Source organism: Ambystoma mexicanum, chromosome 4p (genome assembly GCF_040938575.1).
Source record: "Ambystoma mexicanum isolate Mex_15411 chromosome 4p, UKY_AmexF1_1, whole genome shotgun sequence".
NCBI classification, from domain to species: Eukaryota; Metazoa; Chordata; class Amphibia; order Caudata; family Ambystomatidae; genus Ambystoma; species Ambystoma mexicanum.
The window spans coordinates 993686996-993711425 of NC_090927.1; the positions used below are offsets into that span (position 1 = coordinate 993686996).

Consider the following 24430-nt stretch of genomic DNA (forward strand, 5'->3'; position numbering starts at 1 on the left):
ACTCCCATAGCAGTGGTATGTAATTGGAGGAGGGAGTGATAGTGTTATGTATCCCCTTAGGGATGGACCAAATGTAATACGGCCTCCAAATCTGGTCTCTTGAGCAGTGGAGGAATCCAGATTGTAAAATTTGGTGAATGTATGTGCGGACGACCATGTGGCAGCCGCACATATGTCCCGGACCGGTACCCCTCTCTGGAGAGCAGAAGAGGCTGCGATGCCCCTGGTTGAATGAGCCCTGAGATTTTGGGGTGGCTTTTTCCCTGCTAGTCTATAACATTCCAGGATGGCCAAGATAATCCACCTGGAGATGGTTTGTTTTGTTATGGGTAGTCCCAACTTGTGACCTGCATATCCTACAAACAGTTGGTCTGCTTGCCTGATCCTAGCCATTCTGCTGATGTAAAAGCTGAGAGCTCGCCTAGGGTCCAGCCTGTGTAGCCTTTCCTCCTCTTTCTCCGGATGGGGAGGAGGGTAGAATGAAGGCAAGGTAATTTTCTGAGTAATATGGAATTCCGAAACCACCTTTGGGAGAAAATTAGGCTTCACCTGAAGGACAACCTTGTCCTTGTGGAAGATTGTATGAGGGGGTTTACAGGAGAGAGCTTGTAGCTCACTCACCCTCCTAGCAGATGTTAGTGCTACCAGTAGGACAGTTTTAAGTGTGAGAAATCTCAATGCGCAAGAGTGAAGTGGTTCGAATGGAGTGCCCATTAAGAAGTTTAAGACTAAATTTAAGTCCCATAATGGAACCTGGAATGGTTTTGGAGGGTAAACATTAGTTAGACCCTTGAGAAATTGTACCACTAGAGGAATTTTGAAATACAATGGTTCCTCCGCAGTGCGCTTGAATATAGAAAGCGCTGCGAGATAGCCTTTTACAGTGCCAACTTGAAGGCCTGAGTTTGCCAAGTAGAGTAGAAATGATAACACCGTTGGTGTACCACATGAAAAAGGGTTGATATTCTCTTCCCTACACCAGCTGCAAAACTTGTTCCAACGGCAGCGGTACAAAGACTTTGTTGCTGGTCTTCTGGCCGAAAGCAACACCTCCATGACGTCATCAGGGAGATCCCAATCCTTGTACCTCAACCTTTCAGAAGCCAAGCGTGAAGGTTGAGGGTTCTGGTGTCTGGATGGAGAACCTGACCTCCCTTCTGCGAGAGAAGATTCTCTTTGAGTGGAAGACGGATTGGAGGACAGATGGACATATCTAGAAGGTCCGGGTACCACGTTCTCCTGGCCCAGACCGGGGCAATTAGGATCATGGTTTTCCGGAATCTTCTCAACCTCCTGATCATTTGAGGAATAACAGGGACTGGTGGAAACGCGTAGAGGAGTGGAAACTCCCAGTCCACTACGAACGCGTCTCCTAGAGCTCCTCTCAGGGGGAAATTCCCTTGAACAGAACAGATCGCACTTCCTGTTGGTGCTTGTGGCGAACAGATCCACCTGAGGGGTTACCCAAAGGGCAAAGATCTCTTGAAGGACTTCCTGAGCTAGCTCCCATTCGTGGGAGACTGTGCTCTGCCTGCTCAGAGCGTCCGCTGTCAAATTCTTCTCTCCGGCTAGGTGGACTGCCGATAGAGAGATTCCTTCCCGAATTGCCCAAAGCCAGAGCTGCATTGCCTCTCTGCACAGTGGCAGTGATCCTACGCCTCCTCTTTTGTTGAGGTAGTGCATGGCCACCGTGTTCTCCATCATTATCAGGACATTTCTCCCCTGTACTGATGGCAGGAAAGCTTTCAGCGCTAGTCCGATCGCTCTCAGCTCTAATAGGTTGATATGTAGTCTAGACTCCGATGGAGACCAACGACCGCTGCTGGTCAAGTCGTTGGCATGGGCTCCCCACCCTTTGAGCGAGGCGTCTGTGACTACTGTTATCTCTGGCCATGGTTGCCAAAACAGTTCTCCTTTCAAGATGTTCTCTGAATAGGCCCACCATTGAAGGTCGTGGGCTACCTTGTCCGGAATCCGGAGGAGGTCTGACATTCTCCCTGAGAATTGTGACCACTGACTTCTCAGTGCCCACTGAAGAGATCTCATTCTCAGGCGAGCCTCTGGCACAAGGAAGATGCAGGATGCCATGAGGCCTAGCAACCTCAAAAAGTCGAAGGCTGGGAGACGCTGGGCATTCTGAAACTTGGTGACCATCTGTAGAATATCTTGAGCCCTCACCTCTGGTGGCGAGGCTTTTCCCAGGGAAGTGTCCAGGATGGCTCTGATGAACTGGAGTCTCTGCGATGGTATCATTTGTGACTTCTTTAAATTGAGGGAGAAGCCCAGTCTGTGAAGGAAGAGGCAGACATAATCTAGCTGGGTCCGGGCCTGTTCCGAAGATACGGCCCTGATCAGCCAATCGTCCAGGTAGGGATAGACGTGGATCCCTTCCCTCCTTAGACTCGCCACCACTACCGACATCAGCTTGGTGAAGACCCTCGGGGTGGAGGTCAGCCCAAATGGCAGAACTCGAAATTGATAATGAGAGTTGCCAATTGCGAACCTCAGGTATTTCCTGTGCTTGAGATGGATTGGCACATGGAAATAAGCATCCTGAAGGTCCAGAGATACCAGCCAGTCCTGGAGCTGGAGGGCCTGAAGGATCTGAGAGAGAGTTACCATCTTGAACTTGTCCTTCCTGAGGAACTTGTTCAATTCTCGTAAATCCAGGATGGGTCTCAGTCCTCCGTCCTTCTTTGGTATGAGAAAGTAGGGGGAGTACCAGCCCTTGTTCCTGTCCGCTACAGGTACCGGTTCTATGGCACCTTTCTCTAGCAGGTCTACAATTTCCTGCAAGAGGAGCGGATCTGGAACTTTTAGGGAGCTGTTCCCCGGTGGATGACTCTGAGGGATGTGTAGAAAGGGTAGGCAGTAACCATGGGCAACTGTCTCCAACGCCCAAGCATCTGACGTTATAGCCTGCCATTCCGTCAGATGGTGAGTTAACCTGCCCCCTACAGGTGTCTTGTGTGCGAAGGCCTCAGAGTGGTTTGGGGGCGGCTGATGCAGATGCCGAGGGTAAAGAGGCACCTGCTGCTGCTGCGGTCTTAGTACCTTTGACCAGTCCACCTCGGGTGGATCTTCTTTGGCCTCTTTGAGCCGGCTGTCCTCTGCCTTTTCCGAATGCGGAATAATAGCGAAAGGACTTTCCTCTCCCAGAGGTTCCTGAGGGGCGAAAAGGAGTTTGGCGGATAGCAGCTCCTAAGGATTTTGCTGCTGCTTTAGAAGTCTGTAACTTTTCCAGACTGTCATCAGCCTTTTTTCCGAATAATGAAGAGCCGTCAAAGGGCATATTCAAAAGTCTGGCCTGTACATCTGGAGCAAAGCCAGACCTCGCAACCACGCATGCCTGCGGATTGTTGTACTAGCCGCCATGGCCCTGCTGATACTGTCAGCGGAATCGATGCCAGTTTGAAGAGACTCGCACATGGCATCTTTGCCATCTTGAATGATGTTAAGAAAGGCTTCCTTCTCCTCTCCATCGGGTATGCAGTCAGCCGCTGATGAAGCACACTCCCATAATGTGTGACTGAACCTGGCGAGCGTACAGGTGGCGTTGATGGACTTCAACGCCATACTACAAGCAGAGAAGACTTTCTTTGCCATAGAGTCGTACCTCTTGTCATCCCTGTCCTGTGGGACAGTAGGGTAAGCAGCCCTACTGCTGGATGAAGTTGCCGCTTGAACCACCAGGCTCTCTGGGGTCGGGTGTTTTGACAGGTATTCAGGGTCAGCAGCCGCTACCCTATACTTTGTCGACAGTCTTTTATTGTCTGCTGGAATGACTTCGGGAGTCTCCCAATTGGATGCAATTTTTCTTTGTAGAGCTGCATGGAAGGGGACCACCGGGTCCTCCTGTGGGCCTTTGTCCAATATATCCGTTAGATCATCCTGTTGGAAAACAGGTGAAGGCGCAGACCAACCCATAAACTCAATTATTCTTGCCATCAGGGTTCTATATGGTGTTTCGGCATGTTCCCCTTGGTCTGGCTTTACAAATTCCACTTCTGGGGAAGTGTCAAGTCCACTGGCCTCATGAAGTGAGTCCTGTAGTTCCTTCAGCGTCCTTTCTTAAGAGGTGAAATCCTCTGCAGCAGGCAGTGTGGATCTCTGTAAACCAAAAGTTTCTTGGTCAGAGTCTTCTCTTTCTTCATAAATTGAAGAAAGACCAGGGTATTCTGATCTCTGAAATGGAGTAAAGCCCATCTCTAGGGCCGAAGGAGCCAAACTCGTCGTTATTGGACGAGAGAATGTCGAAGTCGTCGACGCTGATGTAACCGGCTTCGAAGGCGCCGAAAATGGCATCGAAAAAACTGGAAGGGGTCTCGAAGAACTCGAGAGGATCGGGATCCTACTCGAGGGCATCGACGACAGTCTCGGCGTCGTGCCGGAGGCCCTTGAAAACACTGTTGGCTGTGGAGCCTTGGTCCTCTCTTTCATCGACGTCGGCGTCGACGATGGCGTCGAGTCGATCGACCGATGCGTCGAGGAACCCTTCGACAACGGCGTCCATGGCGCCGACCCGTGCGTCGAAGGAACCCTCGACGACGGCGTCGAAGACGGTGCCTTGTTACCCGATGGCTCATGGCGCTCTCGGGTGGAATGTTTCGCCGGGTGCTGCGACTCGCAGCGTTTTGATTTTTTGGGTTTTTCACCCCGGGGTATCACCCTCAGCTGTCCTCGAGGGGGTCGAGGCCGCGTTCTTGAAGACGCTTAACATTTTCTTTCTGAATTCCTCCCACTCAGCTTGAGAACTGTGTTTGGTGGGACAGGAAACTCTTTCTGGGGACACCGAAGACAACGAGGAATGGGACCTTCGACGTCTCTTTTTTGAGTGTCTAGATCTCGACGAATGGTGGGAGCTGCTTCGAGATCTAGAATGGGAGTGTTTTCGACGGCGAGGAGACGAATGCCTCGACTCAGCCGACGAAACCTTCGAGGAGGATTTGGCTGACTTACCTCTCTCGAGCTTTCCCTTTCGCTCCTTCAGGGCTTTCACCGTCATGGACATGCAGTCCTCACACTCTGAACAATGGTGCTCAGACCCCAAGCACCATAAACAGACCCTGTGTGGATCCGTTATCGACATTTTTTTACCACAGTCCCGACATTTCATGAAGCCGGATCGCGGCGTCGTCGGTTCTGATGAAGAAGCCATCGAGAACGATAAGGAATATTCGTCGAAATAGATTTAGATAAACCTGACTGAACTGAGCAACGACGTTCCGAGGCCCCACGAAGCACAGAAAAACGGAACTGAGCAACGGACGCAGCGCGTGTCTATTTATGGGCATGGTGACATCAGCGCCGATACGGTGGCCGTCGAGGGACATCGACTCGGCGGACGTCGACGCGCAGCGCCCTCTACAGAAAGAATTTCCGAGGCCAGCAAGCTGGAAACGTATTATCAAAGATAAGGAATACGTCGGAGGACACAATCCCTTCGAAAGCTTATTTTGATTAAACCCTTTTATAATTCCTTTAATAAAGATGTCCTTCACGGGCATTCCTCACGAGTTTCAATCAATTTGTAACATTCACACCAGGGGGACAGTAGGCGGAAATCATAAATAACTGCTAGCATTCTCTCAGCCACCTGCGCACCTCCCCCGGGTTTGAAGCATTTTGTTTTGGGTCTGGTGCCTCTGGCCCCTTGACCCTTTCTATTAGGTCTTACTCCTGGTCCACGGAAACTGATGCACCCCACAAACGTACATGCTCTAGGGGCACTGGATGACCAGAAAAAGGATAAAGGAGTGGTACTAGAGATAACGCAAGTGTTCGGAGGCAGACGGGGCCTATACCTCAGACTCGAGCTTGCGGATCCTTAATGGCTCTCTGTACTTCCAAATGCAAGGAGGTTATCACTATGGGGAAGCTTCTCCATACTAGAGCTCCACTGTCTGCTAAGACCTTTTGCTTCCATGCAACACAACAGAAAAGATATCCATCATGGGTTAGTATGACACCTGCCTTAAGTAGAACAAAAGAGGTGATGGCTGGAATGTTTGGAATTAATCCTAACCTCTAACATTGCTGTGGGCAACTCTCCAGACCATCGTTCTTCAGCCTCCCAATACATTACAGAAGGGGAAAAACCATATGCAAATCAGACTTGGTCCCAGCCCAAAAGGGGCAGTGCAGCCCAAACTGCTAGGTCACATCCCTTCTGCACGATACCACAAGCATCCCCAGACATGTTTCAGCCTCATTTGGCGTCATCAGTAAGGAGTAGCTTGGCTCTCTAGACCCAGCAAGCTCGGGACCCACATCTGGAGGGTTTCCCAGAGCAATGCCAGAGGTTAGAATTAATTCCAAACCTTCCAGCTATCACCTCTTTTGTTTTGCACTTGCCTTAAGTAGGGCTTGTTTGTACAGTTTTATCCTCATACTCATCATTAAATGTGTTGCCCCTTTTGTAGTCTAGCACCTCAATAAGCAGGGAACGATTACACTTCTAAGAAAACAACAGTCATAAGTCTGCTCTGTCAGTATAGAATAAGAAACCAGAGAGCGTAGATACTGCTTTTGGAAAGGTAAAGGTCTCCATGGGATGGTCTTTTCTTTTTTAAGTATTTCCATAGGGATTCAGGGTCACTTTTACTGGGAAGACTAATAGAGATGATAAGAATCTATGAGGCTTCTCACGTCAAAAGTGAGCAACATGGAACCTAATAAGTCAAACTGCTTATAGAAGAAATAACTGATGAGTCTGATGTAGATGCAGACCATCAGAGACGATTGTAAAATATATCTTGCTTGAATCGATCTTGAAAGCGCATTTGGAAGTATAGTCCGAGAACGCTTATGAAAGAAAATGTATGAGGCAGAATGCCCTCCAGATTGGTTAAATGCCATTAAAGACCTCTACTCAGGAACCTCACTGCAAGTCAGACTAAACCAAGAAGGTAACCTGTCTGAAACCATTCGACTTCCAATGGGCTTATACAAGGGTGTCATATAGCAGCATTTCTATTTCAATTCTTTATCTCCGATAGGACACATATCAATGACCCGGCCCAGTTATGCTCGCCAAAAATAAACTGCCAAATGATAGGGTGGCTGCTTTACGCCGACAATTTGATGGGGTTGGACAGAACCCCTAGTGGGTTACAGAAGAAACTAAATGCACTCCAACTCTACGTAACCCAAAATGAGCTGGACTCGAAAAAGTCTGAAATTCTGGTTCTTGAAGGGAAAACCTCTAGAAAAACTAAGTAATTGGGATGGTATATAAGAGAACATAGCCTGCAAGCAATTCCTGTGATTAAATATCTGGGAGCAATGATTAGTGCAAACGCGACTGAATCCAACTGGGAAATTCTCATTGGTACCAATTGTTACATTTTACAACCAAAAGGTAGTCCCAGTTATAACATATGCAGCTGAGGTATGTCTTGGACTACAGTGGTAGAGGTGGGACTGGCTGGAACGTACCATACTCCACCTCCCAAACGCAGTCCCTATTGCCATGATCCAACGCAGGATTGGATTATTGTCTCTCTATGTAAGAGTAAAACGGAAATCGCTTTTACTGAACTGTCCGATAAAAGACACTTCCTCAGATTGGGCACTGGCCTTTTGGACTAAATCCTGTCAATCTTTGCTTTCAGCAGTAGGTGTGTCAGATGAAATCCTCTGCCAGAATCCTGCCTATGTAAAAAGGATTTGATGGACGGACAACTGAAGAATCATGGAATCAACCAGATCGACTTCGAATGTCCATGCTCTTTCTAAAACCTGGACGGCCTGTTTCAATGTGACGCCATCCTACCTATCTAAATTCCCAAATCCCAAACATCAGGACTTATTTTTAAGATTTCGTCTTAATATCCTACATAACAGAACTACATTATGTAGATATGGAATAGCCCCTACGAATGCAATATGTAGATTATGCAATGGTGAAGTAGAATCTCTAAAGCATTTCATTCAATTCTGCCAAAACCAAGTGTCACGTGCGGGCGGCCGTGGTGAATTTGGGAGAAATGGAGGTTCCGCCATTAAACTGCACGTTACGGTTTCCACACAATGTGCAGTAGCAGTTTCCAACATGTCTGCCGCCGCGTCCAACAAGGAGGATTCATTCCTTCGCTTCCACGCATTGCAACCCCTTGTGTACTCCCTTACGGGTTACATGCTGATTAGGTGCCCTCGCGCTCCTGAATCCTTGTTCCTGCTCTTTAGCCCTGTTTGCTCTATCTCCCTTTGTGTTCTTCCTGCTCGACTCTCTCTCCTTCTCCAGGGTTCTCTGGTGCTTCCTGCTGCTCCTGAAGGAGTGAAGATCATCTCCTGGATTCCCTGTTCTCCCTTTCCAGGGTTCCCCCTGTAGTCTCAGTGGAATTGCGCACCCTGCGCTGGCCCTGATATAAGGCTGTCTATCTCCTTAGGCCTCCCGTGTTCCTTCAAGTCTGCCTTCCTACCCTATACTGATGTCTCCTTTCTCAGTATCCCTTGGAAGTGCTTTCCTTCTCCTATGTGCCTGCATCTTAGCCCAACTCAGGCATCCTGTACTCTGGTCCATGCCACTTACCTGGACCTCCAGTATGGAACCACGCCACGCCAAGAATCTCCATGGGTTTTTCTGCCACACAGGCTTTTCCCCTAATTGGCTGTCTCAGAGAAGGGGCCACTAGTCCGCCGGTTATCCTCAGTAGACATAGTGGCTTCCTTTCGAGACAGACCTTATCTCTTCAAAAAGAAGACGCCTTCAAGAAAGAAGAATAAAGGACGAAGAAATTAATCCTCGTCAAATCACGACGAATCAAGTGAGGAACGAGAAGTCCTATCTGATTGGACCGAAGATCCTGATACTACGAAGTCCGAGATCTGTGTATCTGTATGGCCATCTATTCCCTAAATTTGTATTGGATGCAGAGTCATGGTGCGAGGCTCTATATCTGGGAGAGAATGTTAGGTGGCAATATGTATTGGTACTATACTTGGAAACCGTTTAAAAAAATGTATCTGAAATATAAGATATGGGAATGGGTGAAGGAACAGGACAAGCTTTGATTGGCAAAATGTTTGTAGTTAACTGCATGCTTATAATAATAATTTTAAAAAAATAGAACAAATAATTTGGGCAAATCATAAAAAGACAAATTACTTTTTTCAGGTCAAAGTAGACTCTTACCCTGCATTTGAGAAATCCTTCATGGTACGCCCATATCTGATCCTCTGCTCCTGTGTCTTCAGTGACTTGCAATCTTAGCAGCTTTAGATCATCAAGATTTCCATTAGTAGAGATGAACTGTCCTGTAGATTTGTTTCGAATTTTGAAATATACCCGTTTCTGGAAAAGAACACTTAGTTTTATAACAATTGTTTGGATGATGAAGAAAGTAGCAATATAAACAACACAAATCATTATTTCATAGGGTAAAATCTCATAATCTAAAATGCCTTTCCCATTACTTGTTCAGTTAAAATGCTACCTTGTGGTGGAGCTCAATGACTATGAACATCGAACAGAACCCATAGAAAGGCATCCCAACTGTCTTGTTGCTACCTCTCACCTTTTCATTTTATAGCCTTATAAGTGTACATTCCTATGCAAAAAAATATACAATTTGGCTTTCTATATGCAGACATGTTTATTTATAACGCAAAATAGTTAGATGTACTGCGCAAAGGTTATAGAAACTCAACACCAGACAATTTGTGTTAAAAATAGATTAATTAGTTGCCAATCTAGAGTCATTAGGTACCGGACCTCAGTCCTAAATTGTGTTAGGCCTTATTAGAAACCTGTCTTTGAGCCAGCCTTATTATAAACTTGTCTTTGATCCAACATTAACCTGATGGTGGCACAAGCAAACGTTTCTCCCTTAAGCAGGCTTTATCAAGGCGTTACACAATCCAAACAAAGTTATAAACAGGAGAGCCTGTTGGATAAGTTATAAATTGTGAAGTAACACTATCTTCAGGTGGTCTTGTTTTTTCAATCACTGTCCGAATACATCCTTTCTTATCAGCAAGGTCAAGGTTTGTTGTAATTCAGTACATTTGTAAACATTTATACAATTGTTATGTGCAATCATAAAATCATTTTACAGTTTAGGCAGTTGCCTGCGATATAAGTGCATCTGTAAATATAAGGAAAAAACAGGGAGGGGTATAGGATGAGAAGAGGAGGAGGAAAAAATCGGTTAGGGAAGAATAGCCAATAATTTGAATTGCATCCTGTCCATGCATCTTGGTTAAATTAAGACAGGGTTGTTCATGCAGCCATCCTGTCAGTATATTGGTGGATGTTCAGGTCAGGTTTAAGACCGTTCAGTCTAGTTGAAAGTTTGTGAGTACAAAACCGGAGAGGTAGGCCATAAACGTGTCTAGTTCCAGTTAATTGCGGTCTGTACAGATTATTGTTATTAAGAACTAAGTGCCTAGTATGCATTAATGCATGGTGGGTGTTAAGAAGAATTCTCAGAAATGTGCTAATTCCCTTCTACCCGAGACACATCCAGCTCTTTTGCTGGACTTTAAGACTTTTAATTTCTAACCTGGAGAGAATGAGACTTTTTTTCCCACTCTCTCATGTATTGTTTCTGTAATTTGAACTCTGTTTCTTTTGGATTTGGAGTCTGACAAATTCCATAGGCATCATCGTTTTACATTGTGGCACACAGCACCTTCAGTGTAGTGGCACGCAAGTCTTTCAGATTTCCCCAAGGCTTAAATACCTTCTCTTGGATAAACTACTGTTTCCAAGAGCAGTCAAGTGAAATTGACTTCACTTACATTTGTAACTTTCGAGACCCAGCACACACTATCTTACAATAGGGTGCTGGAGGGGTTACTTAGTATCCCTTTTGTCTAGTTTCTCATGTAACATTTTTATGTTACCCTTTCTACAATTAATGGCTGGTGACAGGGGTTTACTTTTAACTACCATTGTGTGTTTTTACCGCGGGCTGCGTTAGCAGCTGCAGTAAAGCACCCATGGGTGCCCATTTTGTCAAAAAGGCCCTGATGATCTTTTTTCGCCATTTCTTGCTGGAAAGGTCCTTCTTGAGATTTACTCTGCGTACCAAACCAGGTTTGGTCCCTCTGTTTGTCTTTTACGGGATTCACGAGTGAAGGCTGCCTCTGGCAGGGGCAGGAAGTGAGGGAGGTGCCCCAAACTCCCTGTGCTTAACCCCCTTGGTTACAGGAATGCACCCAAAGGTGATTGGCCGGCTGGCTGTCCTTAAAGGACAGCCACCCTGCTGGGTGATTGACAGGTAGGCTGGAATAAATGGGAGAAACCTGCATAAAAGGCAAGGCTTTTTGGCTTGGAAGGCAGTCTTGACCACTGGACGAAGGAATCTGAAGAAGAACTTGGAAGAGACGCCTGCTGCAACTCCTGAACCATTGGTTTGCCGAGTGAAGCCCTGCTGCTGTGCTAAAGCTCCGTATTCGCCTTGACTAGAGAAGCCCTGCAAGGATGACTTCTCCCCTTGAGTTGGTGGGACCAATCAACCCCAAAGTGAACTCTTCTGGACATCCTCTCGAAGCTGGCTGTACTGCCACTGCTGCTGCTGGAACCAAAGTGCCAGGGAGGGGAACACCAGATTGAGTGCATCACTTATAAGTCGGACCGAGCTTCAGGAAGATCCACCGGACTCCCAGGAAGCAGGACAAACCAAGCCTGAGCAACCTCCACAGAGTGCTGGACCCCAGATGCGAGCAAAGTCCAGAAAGCCGAGAACCGCGGTGGTGCTATTTGCTGAGACGTGAGGAGCTGAAACTGCGAAGTGGCGCTGAATTGAAGTTTGCCCATTGCTGCCGCTGATCTTCCCGTTGCAATGTAGGAGTCCCCAGACGTCCTCCCTCTTCTGCCCACGACTGAGTCCCAGGAACAACAGGATCTACAGAGCTGTGCAGGAACAGAAGCGAGCTGGAACCTTTTTATCCAAACCAAAGGTACTGTAAAACTAAGAGGACTTATCTCTGGTGGTGTAGACTTACTTGTTCTCAGTTGAGACTAGTCTTGGCTGCCTTTGCAGAGTTGCTTGCAGCTTTGCCCTACGCAAGCCTAACAGCTTGTGGCCTTACATTGATTCTAGTTTTCTACAAAGACTTCTAAAACATTTGCAAGACTTTTACCTACCTGCAAAAAGTATTTTAGCTCACCTAGACTTTTATTCAATTACATTGGCTGTCTTGGCTCCCTGAGAGACTCTTCTTACCTCTGACATTGTGCTTTACCTTTCCTCCAGGAAAGGGTTAATTTACTTTGCACTGGGGGGTTAAAAAGTACTTACCCGCTTCATAATATTTGTGTTAACCTTTGCTTTATTCCTGTTAGGGAGAATTCTCAGAAATGTGCCAATTCCCTCTACCTTAAAGACACCCAGCAACTTTGCTGGATTTTGAGGACTTGATTTATTTTTTACTTGGAGAGAGTGGGACCCTTTTTCCCACTCTCTCGTGTATTTTAATGTGATTTTGTGTACTGAGTGTTTCTTTTTGTTGTGGAGTCTGACAAACTCCATAGGCATCATCTTTTACATTGTGTCACACAGCACCTTCAGTGCAGTGACACAGGGAAGTCTCTTACGATTTCCCAAGGTTTAAATACCTTCTCTGGAATAAACTACTGTTTTCCAGAGCAGTAAAGTGAAATTGACTTTACTTACATTTGTAACTTTCTAGACCCAGCACACACTATCTTACAATAGGGTGCTGGAGGGGTTACCTAGTATTCCCTTTGTCTAGCTTCTCATGTAACATTTTTATGTTACTGTTTCCTCACTGAATGGCTGGTGGACGTGGTTTTGTTTTTACTACTGTGCTGTGCATTTACCGCGGGCTGCGTTCGCAGCTGCAGTAAAGCACCCAAGGGTGCCATTTTTGTCATTGAATAATTCTGAGAATCAAACTGGAGAATGTCCAGCGACTTATGAACTGTTGGATGAATTAATTGCTGTAACTGAGCAAGACTCTTCAAGTCACCCAGTTCAGCCAACATTACCTATAGCATTAAACCAACCAGTCATAGAAAGCAATGTAGATTAATGCATGGAAATAAAGAAGGCAGTTGATGCATATTTGATGGAATGTTTGAATAATAAGATAATGAATTTGACCAAAAAAGAACCTCTAAAGACTACTATATTGACAGTAGTAGTCCAGAAGGAAGGTGTGTGGCAGCCTGTGGTAGCATTGCGGCAGCAACAAATGACCCCAGAAGTCAGAGCACCCGAAAGATTGTTAGTCCAAATGGCAACTAAAAAGACTTCTCAAACTGCTAATAATGAAATAGCCTTGTGCCACACACAATTGCCATGTGTCGAATCCAAAGGATAAATTCTTACAACAGCCACACTCTTTGATACTGAAATGTCATGCTTTGCCTAACAACAAATACGATCTTTGTAGAACTAGCATGTTGAACATATTTGCGGAAGTGCCAGCATTAGAGGATATTCTGTCTATTGACATAGAACAAGTAGAGTTCCTGAGCGATGAAGACTTGTCTATTGTACGACTCTGGATACCCTCAGGGATAGTCCTAAATGCCATCTGGGGTGCCAAAATGGAACTCTTCAGATTCGGTTTCATTGTTGCACAAAATCCTGAAATTAGAGATACCCCTTTCCCAGCTAATAGGTGCGATAAATCGAGCGCAAGTTGTACAATATGTGAGCATTTGAAACCGCAGCATCATGTGAAACATTTGCAAGAGAAGGTGTAACCACCAGTACATAAATCAACCAAACAAATCCAACTGGCGAGTTGGAATACTCATGGTCATACTCATTTACAGTCACTTAATGATAATCATTTAAATGAATATGATATTGTTGCTCTTCAGGAGATGTGGTTCACAGAAATTCCAATATGGGATGACCACGACATGATCCTGTGTTTTTTTTTTTTTGTATTCAAACCAAACAACAATACAACAAAACATAGTTAAGAACATTTAACAACATAAACACTGCACTCCCCGCCCCCCCCCCCTTATGAGACTGTTTGTTCCTCGCCCTCAGTATCTGTTCCGTGTGTCAGGTCGTCGCTGCTCTCAGACTCCGCTGGGGCCGATACTGCTCCAAACATTTCAGCTATCAACAGTTTCCATGCCATGCGGGAGCCCATTTCCTCATCCCCCCGTGTTACTAGCCTCTTGCCACACCACTGTTTCAGCCTCCGCCCATTTTTGTAAATCCTTCCACCAAACCTCCACTCTCGGCTTATAACATTCCTTCCAGCGCATGGCAATCCTTCGTTTCGCGAGCACATATGCCAAATCTTTCAATTTCCCCACATGTCTGCGTTTCCGCGCTCTGGGATACCCCCCTAGCAAGCAGGCCCAGGCCGAGTCTATTATGAGCGTGACCCCTTTCTCCACTAGTTTCTGTGCCACTTCGCCCCAATAGCCTTCAATTACCGGGCACGCCCAGAACATGTGTATCATGTCTGCGTTTTCTTCATCACACTTGGGGCAAGCCTGGCGCCCAACATTTCTGAACTTTGATATTCTCCGGGGGGACATATACGCCCTCTGCGTTATGTACAGCTGTAGTTGTTTGAACCTAGCATTTCTCGATACCTTCTTATGATATCCGAAAGCCCGTTCCCACATTCCATCCTCCATCGGGGCTCCCATCTCTGTTTCCCATTCTAATCTCAAATGCACTAGGTCCTTTCCGATCTTAGTCATCAGCATCTCGTACAACCTGGACACCTCAGGCCCACCCTCAGATGTATCGTATATCACCCCGACAGTAGTGTCCGGCTCTTCCGCCAAGATGGTTTCAGGCCACCTACTCCGAATCCTGTGATAAGTGACATATTGGCCTACGTGCAATCCCGACGCTGCCCCAAGTTCCCCCAGCTCCATAATAGCCCCATCCTGCCAAATGTCTCCCAAAGTGACTAGACCCACCGATTCCAAATAAGTCCTAATGATTACCCTCAGTTGCTTGTCCCCCTTTGCCAGTGCGACAAGCGGAATCTGCGGGACACATGGGAAAGGGTCCCCCATCATACGGCAGACTCGGTGCCACATGTTCCATCCCAAAAACAGCATTCTAGGGCGCTCACTCATATCCGAGCCAGCCACCCAGATCATTTCCCGCAAATAAAAAGGAGCACAGTTCCTCCCGAACAACCTGTGTTCAGGGGTCTCATCATCAGAGAGCCACTGAGCCACATACTGCAATTGCGCCGCTACATAGTAAGCTTCAAAATTAGGCAGTTTAATACCCCCTTTCTCATAGAAATTCTGCAGCTTCCATAATGCAATTCTGTTTCGGGAGCCATGCCACAAAAATTCTCTGCACATACTGTGCAGCTTAACAAAAAACTTCTTAGGGATCATGTAAGGGATATTGTTGAAATAATGTAAAAGCCGAGGCAGGACCACCATTTTAAGCATAGCACTACGGCCCATCATCGCTAGGGGCAACCTCTCCCAAAACCTCATGCATTTCCCGATTTTTCCTATGGCTATTTCAGTGTTGCGCCTGTGCTCTTCCTCAATCGAGTGATATACATCTATTCCCAGGTAGCGGAAGGAACTCACCGCCCACGGGATCTGCAACACCGGCAACCTCTCTACAGGCCTTCCCACATAGCTACCTAGCGGAAACAGGCAAGATTTCCGAGGGTTCACAGCTATCCCGGACAGCCCGGCATACCTCTCCATCACCTCCAAAATATACCGAAGATTCTCCTCCGGGTACTTTAGATATAACAACAGATCATCTGCATACAAGGATATGAGATGACTCTCCCCTCCCACCTCGATGCCAATCGGTTCATATTGTTGCCTGAGGTATATTGCTAACGGCTCCAGGGCCAAAATGTACAGCATCGGGGACCATGGGCACCCCTGCCGAGTGCCTCTGCCCAGCTGCCATCTTTCCGACACCACTGCACCCGTACGAACCCTGGCTAGCGGTTCGCTATACAATATCTCAGCCCATTTAATATAGCATGGCCCCATACCGTACCCTCGCAGGGCCGCCAGCAACCACGGCCACTTAACAGAATCGAACGCTTTGACTGCATCCAATGCCACAATCGCCATTTCACCGTCATAACTGCACCCCCATTCAACCACTCGGTGGAGTCTTCTGTGATTGTGAGTGATGTTCCTACTCGGGACATAGCCCGTTTGGTCTGGGTGAATTAACTTGCCGACCACGTCATGATCCTGTTACCTGCAAAACTAGCTAAAAAAGGCAGACCAACATCTGGCCTGCTAGTTGCTGTAAAAAAAAAAAAAGCTCTAAGGTCAGTATTCAACCATGGGCTGCTCCCAACAATTTTATGCAATTAGTTCAGTTAAATTGTTGGGAGCATAAAATAGCACTTTTAAATCTTTACAGAAACCCTGCGGGTATAATGGATGAGAGTTTTTACAATGCATTGATATCATTAGTTGACATCATTTTAATGACAACGAGTATTTCCACCACCATAATTATGGGAGATCTAAACTTGGACTGTATTAACATCAAATCCAAGATAAAACACGCCGAGGTCGCACAATGGACTTCGCTTATGCGAGAACTAAATTTTAGAATGGGAAATGGGTCATTACCTGGTGATGTCCGGCGCAGAGTACTTAGAGGACAGGGAACTTGCATAGCATTATTGACTACATTTATTTAGAAGATCATCTTTTTACAGCAATAGACACATTTGAAATTGTGCAACAAAGTCAGAGTGACCATCATATGCTTTCCCGTACATGGCACTTAAATGTGAATACATCCAAAATGGAATTTTATAGGCATCCATTAATCGTCAATAATGCTAGGAGCCGCTTTCGCTGGCAGAATGATCATTTACAATCATTAAATAACAAGCTTATTCAGCGAAATACGAGTGGATCCACCTTGCAATATACTGAAATTATGGATGGTTAGATTCTAACAAGATCGGGACCTAATGCGTTTTGTCACAGACATTGCTTTGATCCAGAGCTGACAGCGAGAAAGAGTGAGTCTCTGAACATCAATGGTTGGAACATTATACTAATTTGTATGCTGATCCAGCATTTGATTCCATGAATCAGCTTCATCTACTGCATGATACCTGGAATCTACCGTTTGCCGTGGATACCATTGAAGAGCTAATAAAAAAACGGAGTGGATCGAGGGCGATGGGACCTGGCGGCCTAAGTAATTTCATGTTTAAAGCAGATTCTTCAAATTGGGCCATCATTCTATACAACATCTTTTTGGAGATTATCAAAAAACACACCCTCCCATCATCAAAGTACAAATCGTTGATTGTTCCAATTTCTTTTAAAAGGATATCGCTCGTCCCTAACCAATTACAGACCGCCTTGCTGGATGCGCCAGGAAAATTTTTTGTCGTATAGGATTAAGTAAATTCAATGCTTGGACGGAAGCATATCAGCAACAAGATCCCAATCAAACGGGGTTTGTAGCGGGAATGGGGACCGGCATAAATCTTCAATGCCTTAATGCTATGAAGGCGCAGGCAATAACGACAAAACAACCAATTTACTTTTCTTTTATTGATTTCCATTCTGCTTTTGATTCGGTATCTTGGGTCCTCCTTATGTCGAAGCTTAAGCAAGCTGGCTGTCCTACCACTCTGTATGATATACTTTATGCTTTCCACTCAAATACTTCTGTGCAAATCAGATTAAATATGGAAGGACTGTTTTTCACCTCAATTCATACAGCACGGGGGCTGAAGCAAGGATGTTCCCTTGCTTCAGCCCTTATTAATATCTTTATACATGATGTTGCTGCTGTGTTTCACGACATCGTCTCGGACTCACCAAAATTGAACGGTGTACCAATACAAGAATTATTTTACACTGACAATTTAGTGTTGATTTCGAAAACTCCAACGGGCCTACAGAAACTACTGAATGGCCTAGCTTATTACATCAAGGCAAATCAGCTAGTTATAAATCTGCAAATGACCCACATTTTGGCCTGTATGGGAAGAAAATCAACACGTGGAAAAATGGCTTGGTCAGTTAATAATATACGCCTCGATACAGTACTTAATTACACTTACTTGGGAATAATCATAAACCAAGGAGTGTGTAATAAAAGTCACCTTGAGGATCTTGATCGTAAATTGATATCATCCATATCACAAACCAAGCTGATCTTACACAGGTATTGCAAATTCTCGCTATCCTCAGCTACAACATACTATAGACAGAAAGGGATACCAGTACTTCTCTATGGTATGGATGCAAGAAGCATTTTACCTGACTCAGTTTTTAAAAAACAAGAAGTTTAATTCTGGAGACAGGTATTACAACTTCCTCAATGCATCCCAGTGGCACTGTTGCGATATGAATTAGGTTTAACTTAGTTGAAGGCAACATATCACTGGCGATTGTGTGCACTATGTAGGAAATGTTTGGTTTATATTCATTCAGGTACATTACTTAGGACATTATCTGATTATGTGTTTTCTTCCAATGATATGTTCCCTAATTAATGGACTATGCGTATTTACAAAATCCTGGTTAATGTCGAGATCACTGTTGAAACTCACGTCTCTGAGCCAAACCGTGCTAAAATGAAATTATATCTAATGGATTGGGGGGGGGGGCGCGGCTACAAGAGCCATGTGAGGAGTCGCGTTCTGAAAGAGCTCCTATGATCCGGAATCTGATCCTTGCTAAAAGTGCATACATGCATGCACATATTATGCTCTGAAAATTCATGTGCCCGCTTATGAATGCGGTGCACATGTCCATAGAAATCCTGGAGCCTGTAAGACACATGGGGACGGCGCTGCAAACATTGTTGAGGTCGCACATTCAGGAGCGGTGACTCAAAATGGCGGACGGGAGGCACAGACAAAGGAGCCTGCCGATAGTGCAAGGACAGTGACTGGATTGCGGTGGAGATATATGGATGCGGGGTGTGGTGCATTACAACCTCTGCGCCACCCGTTGGGGCACCGACGAGCTGAACTTGGGGGTGAAAGAGCGGAACCATATGCGACACACCGCGGGGGGACCCCCAGTTGGATCGCCCCGAACTTAGCCTGCAGCAGGACATGGCTGCGGTACCCAGGGTGTTGCAGTCTCAGGCACTGGGACTAGAATATAAGACAGGGCAAAGACTGTCGGAGCAGGGCAACCTGGGCTTTATGTATATGATCCTCTGAGCACGGGAATTTATTGTACGGTGTAGGAGCCTAATGGAACCAGCCCTCACACCCCCACGAATAGACCAGTTAGGTTACCGGTAGATCGGTGACACCCTGCTGTGTTCCTGATCTCGGCGTTCTGAGGCGGGACCAAATGCGGGGGAGCCTGAGATCCAGGAATGGAGCTGGGCACCAGTTGGGGACAGGTAGGGAGGAGGGAGGGAAGGGGATGTGTGCATTGAACATAGTTGGGGAAGGAGGGGTTAGTTGGGGAGTTTATGTTGAAATTGTGTGGGATACAAGCCCAAATTCAAGCCAAACTAGACTGGAGAGAATACCCGGGAGGGAGGGAGGGAGGAGGGAGGGACAAACCACGCATGGCAATGGGAAGTCTTAGAATAGTAACCTGGAACGTGAGAGGCCTCAACAGCTACCCATACCGCTCAACTCACACGCTTTTGGCGGGTGTCACCCGCCACTTAGGCAGCTCTCTCACCCGACAAGCCCCCTATACGCCCATAGGAATCAATGGGCTCTCACCCGCCAAAAGTAAAATCGGGTGTTTTCACCTGCTAAATGGTCATGAAAGGTTGAGAGCTATGGCTACCTGAAGAGGAATAAGGTAATGATGTACTTGAAAAGGCTGAAAGTGGACATAGCATTACTGCAGGAAACCCACCTTACTAAGGAGAAACTAGAAGTGGTTAGGAAAAAGTGGGGAGGGACCACAACGGGAGCGACATATTCTGCTTATGCAAGGGGGGTGGTCACGTGGGTGGCACCTCATGTACCGTTTCACTTGCTTCAGGCCACAGCAGACCCAGATGGAAGAATGATAGTGGTGGTGGGATGCTGGAAAACAGAGAATTGAGCATTATAAATTCATATGCCCCTAACAAAGACACAGCCGCCTATTTTAGGGCCCTATACGGTACAATTAGCCCCGTACTGGGCAGCGCGATTTTTTGCAGGGGGATTTTTCACTGTACGTTACATCCCAAAATGGATAGGTCAGATAGTAAACTAGATAGACCCACCCCGGCTGCGAAAGCATTACAGGCCCTGCTGAGAGAGTTTGGACTAGAGGATATCTGGAGACAGCAACACCTGGAAGACAGGCATTATGCACACTACGCGGCCCCACACAATCTGTACACGAGATTGGATTATATGTTTGTTGCCACAGAACTGGTAAGGGAAATGATAGGCTCGGAATACAAGGCACGAATACTATCGGTCCAATCCCCCCTGGTCTTGGAGTGGAGACACCAGTCCCCTAGAGCGAGAATCCCGACACAGCGGCTCAGAGCCGAGGCCCTGCAGGACTTGGTATTCCATGAGGATCTAAGGGAGGCGATTATTGAGTATTTTGATACCAACACAGGGAGCATGCAGTCAGAAGGAACCTTATGGGAGGCGTTCAAAGTGGTAGTACGGGGTGCAGCCATATCCAGATCAAGGGGGCTCCAAGAGCTACAGGAGAAAGAGAAGGAACTGGAAGAAATGATGCAGAGGGGGAGCACCTCACAGGAGAACGCCGAACGGGTGAATCTATTACAACAAACTAGCAGGGAGCACTGGGACAGTCTATGTAAATGGAACTATAAAAAATATATCGAAAGGCAACATGTAGGGGGAGACAAACTGGGAAAGCTGCTAGCATGGTTATACAAAAATGAGACACCGAGACCAGTGGTCAGAGAGATAAAGGGGGAAGAAGGTCAGACCTGGGACACCCAGGAGGTAGTTAACGAGGGGTTCCTTAGATATAAAAAATATATCGAAAGGCAACATGTAGGGGGAGACAAACTGGGAAAGCTGCTAGCATGGTTATACAAAAATGAGACACCGAGACCAGTGGTCAGAGAGATAAAGGGGGAAGAAGGTCAGACCTGGGACACCCAGGAGGTAGTTAACGAGGGGTTCCTTAGATTCTAAAAACGTCTCTATATGGACACGGGGGGAGGAGATGGGTCAGGAGATTCAGGAAACGCTGGAAGACATAGGATTACCCAAATTAAACGATGAGGAATGGGAGGACCTGGACGCCCCAATCACAATAGAAGAATTAGAGAGAGTGATTCAGCACCTACCCACATATAAGGCTCCGGGGTTGGACGGGCTCCCAAGTGAATTTTACAAGACATATAAGCAGGAGGTACTCCCCCCGCTGCTCGCTATGCTAAATGCAGCGCTCGAAAGAGGGAGGTTGCCGGAGTCTCTGAGGGAGGAAGTGATTATTCCACTCCTAAAACCGGGCAAGCCAAGCACGGATTGTGGGTCATATAGACCCCTATCTATGCTCAACCAAGATAGCAAAATCCTCACGGCAACGTTGGCAAACAGGCTCAAATGAGTTATTGGCAAACCTACACACCCCGATCCAGGCAGGAATATAACCGACAATCATAGGAGACTCCACCACATCATTGAACAGACAGAGAAGGACCCCGGAGAAATGGTAATAGTCTCGTTAGATGTCATAAAGGCCTTCGACTCTGTGAGGTGGCCGTTGTTGATAGAGGCCTTGAAAGAATATGGGATGGGGCTGGGGTACCTGAGGTGGGTCAAAATGGTATATAGCTCCCCAATCACCAGGGTCAAAATGGGCGCAATAATTTCAGACAAATGGCAACTTAGTAGGGGCACTAGATAGGGCTGCCCCTGGTCGCCCATGCTGTACATCGTCACTTTAGAACCATTGGCAATCTGCCTCAGGCAACAGTACGGGGAGATAGGGATCCTCACGAAGGGAGGACCACACCTGATGTTGTACGCCGATGACATGCTGCTATACTTGCGCTTCCCAGAAAAAAACCTACAATATGTCCTGGAGGCGATGGAACGCTACGCCACCCTCTCGGGCATAGCGGTAAACCCCAAGAAATCAAGCATGTTCCCTCTGGGGAGATATAGGGGTCCCGCATGGGAACCTACCGGTCTTGCCGATACCCTGGCAGACCAGGACATTTCGATACTTGGGAATTGACATATACCACACGGCAGCGGAGGAACACAAATACAACACAGAAAAGGGCAGTGGAAGGCATCAAGAATAGTATGGGGTTCTGGTCCAAGCTCCCCCTGGCCATGGTGGGTAGGGAGGCTTTGATTAAGATGGTGGTCCTGCCGAGGTTGTTACACTTTTTCACTAACATCCCATACATGCTCCCCAAACGCTTCTTCGTGAAACTCCACAGCTTATGCAGGGGCTTCATATGGCATAACTCCAGGAACAGGGTGGCCCTTTGGAAGTTGCAAAACTCGTGTGACTGGGGGGGCATATACCTACCGAACTTAGAGATATACTACCTGGCGGGACAGTTCCAGTATGTGGCTAGATGGTTGTCCGAAGAAGAGACGGCTGAAGCCAGGCTATTGTGCAAGGATTCCGCCCCCTTTTTTCTAAGGGAAGTGGTGTGGTTGCCTAAATCAAAGATGCAAGGAAGAGCGAGATTGCTGGAACTGGGCTGGAAAATATGGAACAAAGCATGGCAAATAGTGGGAAACCCGACCCCATGCTCCCTGCAGGTGCCGCTAGTGGCGCTATGCGGGGAGGACTCGCAAATGATAAAAGGGATCCGTAGATACTGGGAACCGATGGCCCTCGTGACCCTCGGAGACGTATGGCAAGAGGGGGAGGTACTAGATTTCCAGAGATTAATGGAGGACACCGGGGTACATAAAGGTTAATATATTGCATACACAAGAATTATCAAACGTGTGCGAGAAAGGTGGCCTGAGGCAGTGCTAGCGGAGCAACCCGATACGGTCATTGAGGCGGTGTACGATATTTCGGAGGGTGGGCACGAAATATCCCGCATTTATGAACAATTGATGACCAGGGTGGGCAAGGAGTTGCTCCAACTGAGGCGGGACTGGGAGGAGGAGGTGGGAGAACCTATGCAGGATGGACAATGGGATAGGGCTCAAAGGTATCACAAGAAGGTGTCCCGAAACACGAGGCTACAGCTGATCCAGTTATATGTTACTCACAGGGCATATATGACCCCTAGCAAAATTGCCAGGTTTGGAAGTTCAGTGACACAGAAATGCCCAAGATGCGGGGAGGTGGAAGCTGGGATGATACACATGTTTTGGGTATGTCCGGAGGTCGGTAGATTCTGGACGGAGGTTAAACTACACCTGGCCGAAAAAAGGGATCACGCTGGAGGTGGAGTCAGTTTGGGCTTGCATGCTGGGGGGTCTTGCCAGACCACACAACCTGAAGCACATTAGTAAGATGAAAGACCTGGCCTACATCCTGGCCAAACAGAGAATTGCAATGGGCTGGAAAGCAGCCCAAAGACCCAGAATAGAGACGTGGTGGGCTGACCTCCTGAAGTGGGCAGAAGCAGAGAAGGCAGCTTGGTATGAAGCAATCAGTAGGGGAGGGGAAGAGGAAGCGGGACCCCTGATAGCATGGAGACAACTGGTGGCCACGATGGTGGGACCCTCCCAGACCGAATTTAGAGAAGACGATATGAGTGGGAACAAAGAGGGAGACAAACCCGGAGGTACGCAAGCTGGGGCATTGAAGTAGGGGCTCGAGTTAAGGGGGCAGGAGGGGGAACGACTGACGCATAACATGTGAATACAATGATGTGAAGCTTATACGCGAATGTCCTAAATGTTTGTAATTCAATTAGGGGAGTCCAATTTTTGTTAACTTTGAGTCGAGGGAATTTGAAAATTTGAGAATATTAGTCTGGAAAATTCCGGACCAAACTCAAACCCTTCTAGCACTAATTTCAGGTACCCCCAAGACATACTATCGAAAGCCCTGTGGGCGTCCAGGGACAGCAAAGATAAGTCACCTGGGATCTTCGGGGCGAGGGCAATTAGATTGATGGCGCGACGTACATTATCATACGTGGATCGAGTATGTATAAAGCCTGTCTGATCATTATTTATCAAAGACGGGAGGACCGGACATTAGCGATTCGCTATTATTTTCCCTAGCAATTTAGCGTCCGTGTTTAATAGTGCAATAGGCCTGTAGGAGGCACAATCTGTAGGATCTTTCCCAGGTTTCAGCACCAGTGTCGTAGCCGATTCCGCCATAGATGCTGTGACCACCCCCGCCTTCCATATTGAGTTGATAGTTTTGTTAAATGGGGGGTTAACTCCTCCCGAAAGGTCCTATAAACCTTATTGGTAAAACCATCTGGCCCCGGGGCGTTCCTAATGGGAGGGAGCGGATTGCACTCCCCGTCTCCTCCATGGTTATTGGGGCCTCAAGGCATTCCTGAAACTCGGGAGATATCTGTGGGAGGTCAGCCCTCTGAATACATTTTCTGGCTAGCTGTGGGTCAGTTACATGGGCGGCGGAGTGGTT

At 46.9% G+C, this 24430-nt stretch overlaps 1 protein-coding gene across 2 annotated transcripts in view; it reads right to left on the reverse strand.

The window, feature by feature from the left end:
- The window catches only part of CRYBG1 (crystallin beta-gamma domain containing 1), a 1845005-nt gene that overhangs the window by 62433 nt on the left and 1758142 nt on the right, over window positions 1–24430 (reverse strand). For both annotated transcript variants that reach the window (XM_069606577.1, XM_069606578.1), the window contains one exon: window positions 9137–9295. In XM_069606577.1, the coding sequence (XP_069462678.1) occupies window positions 9137–9295 (159 nt within the window). The remainder of the gene's footprint in view (window positions 1–9136; window positions 9296–24430) is intronic.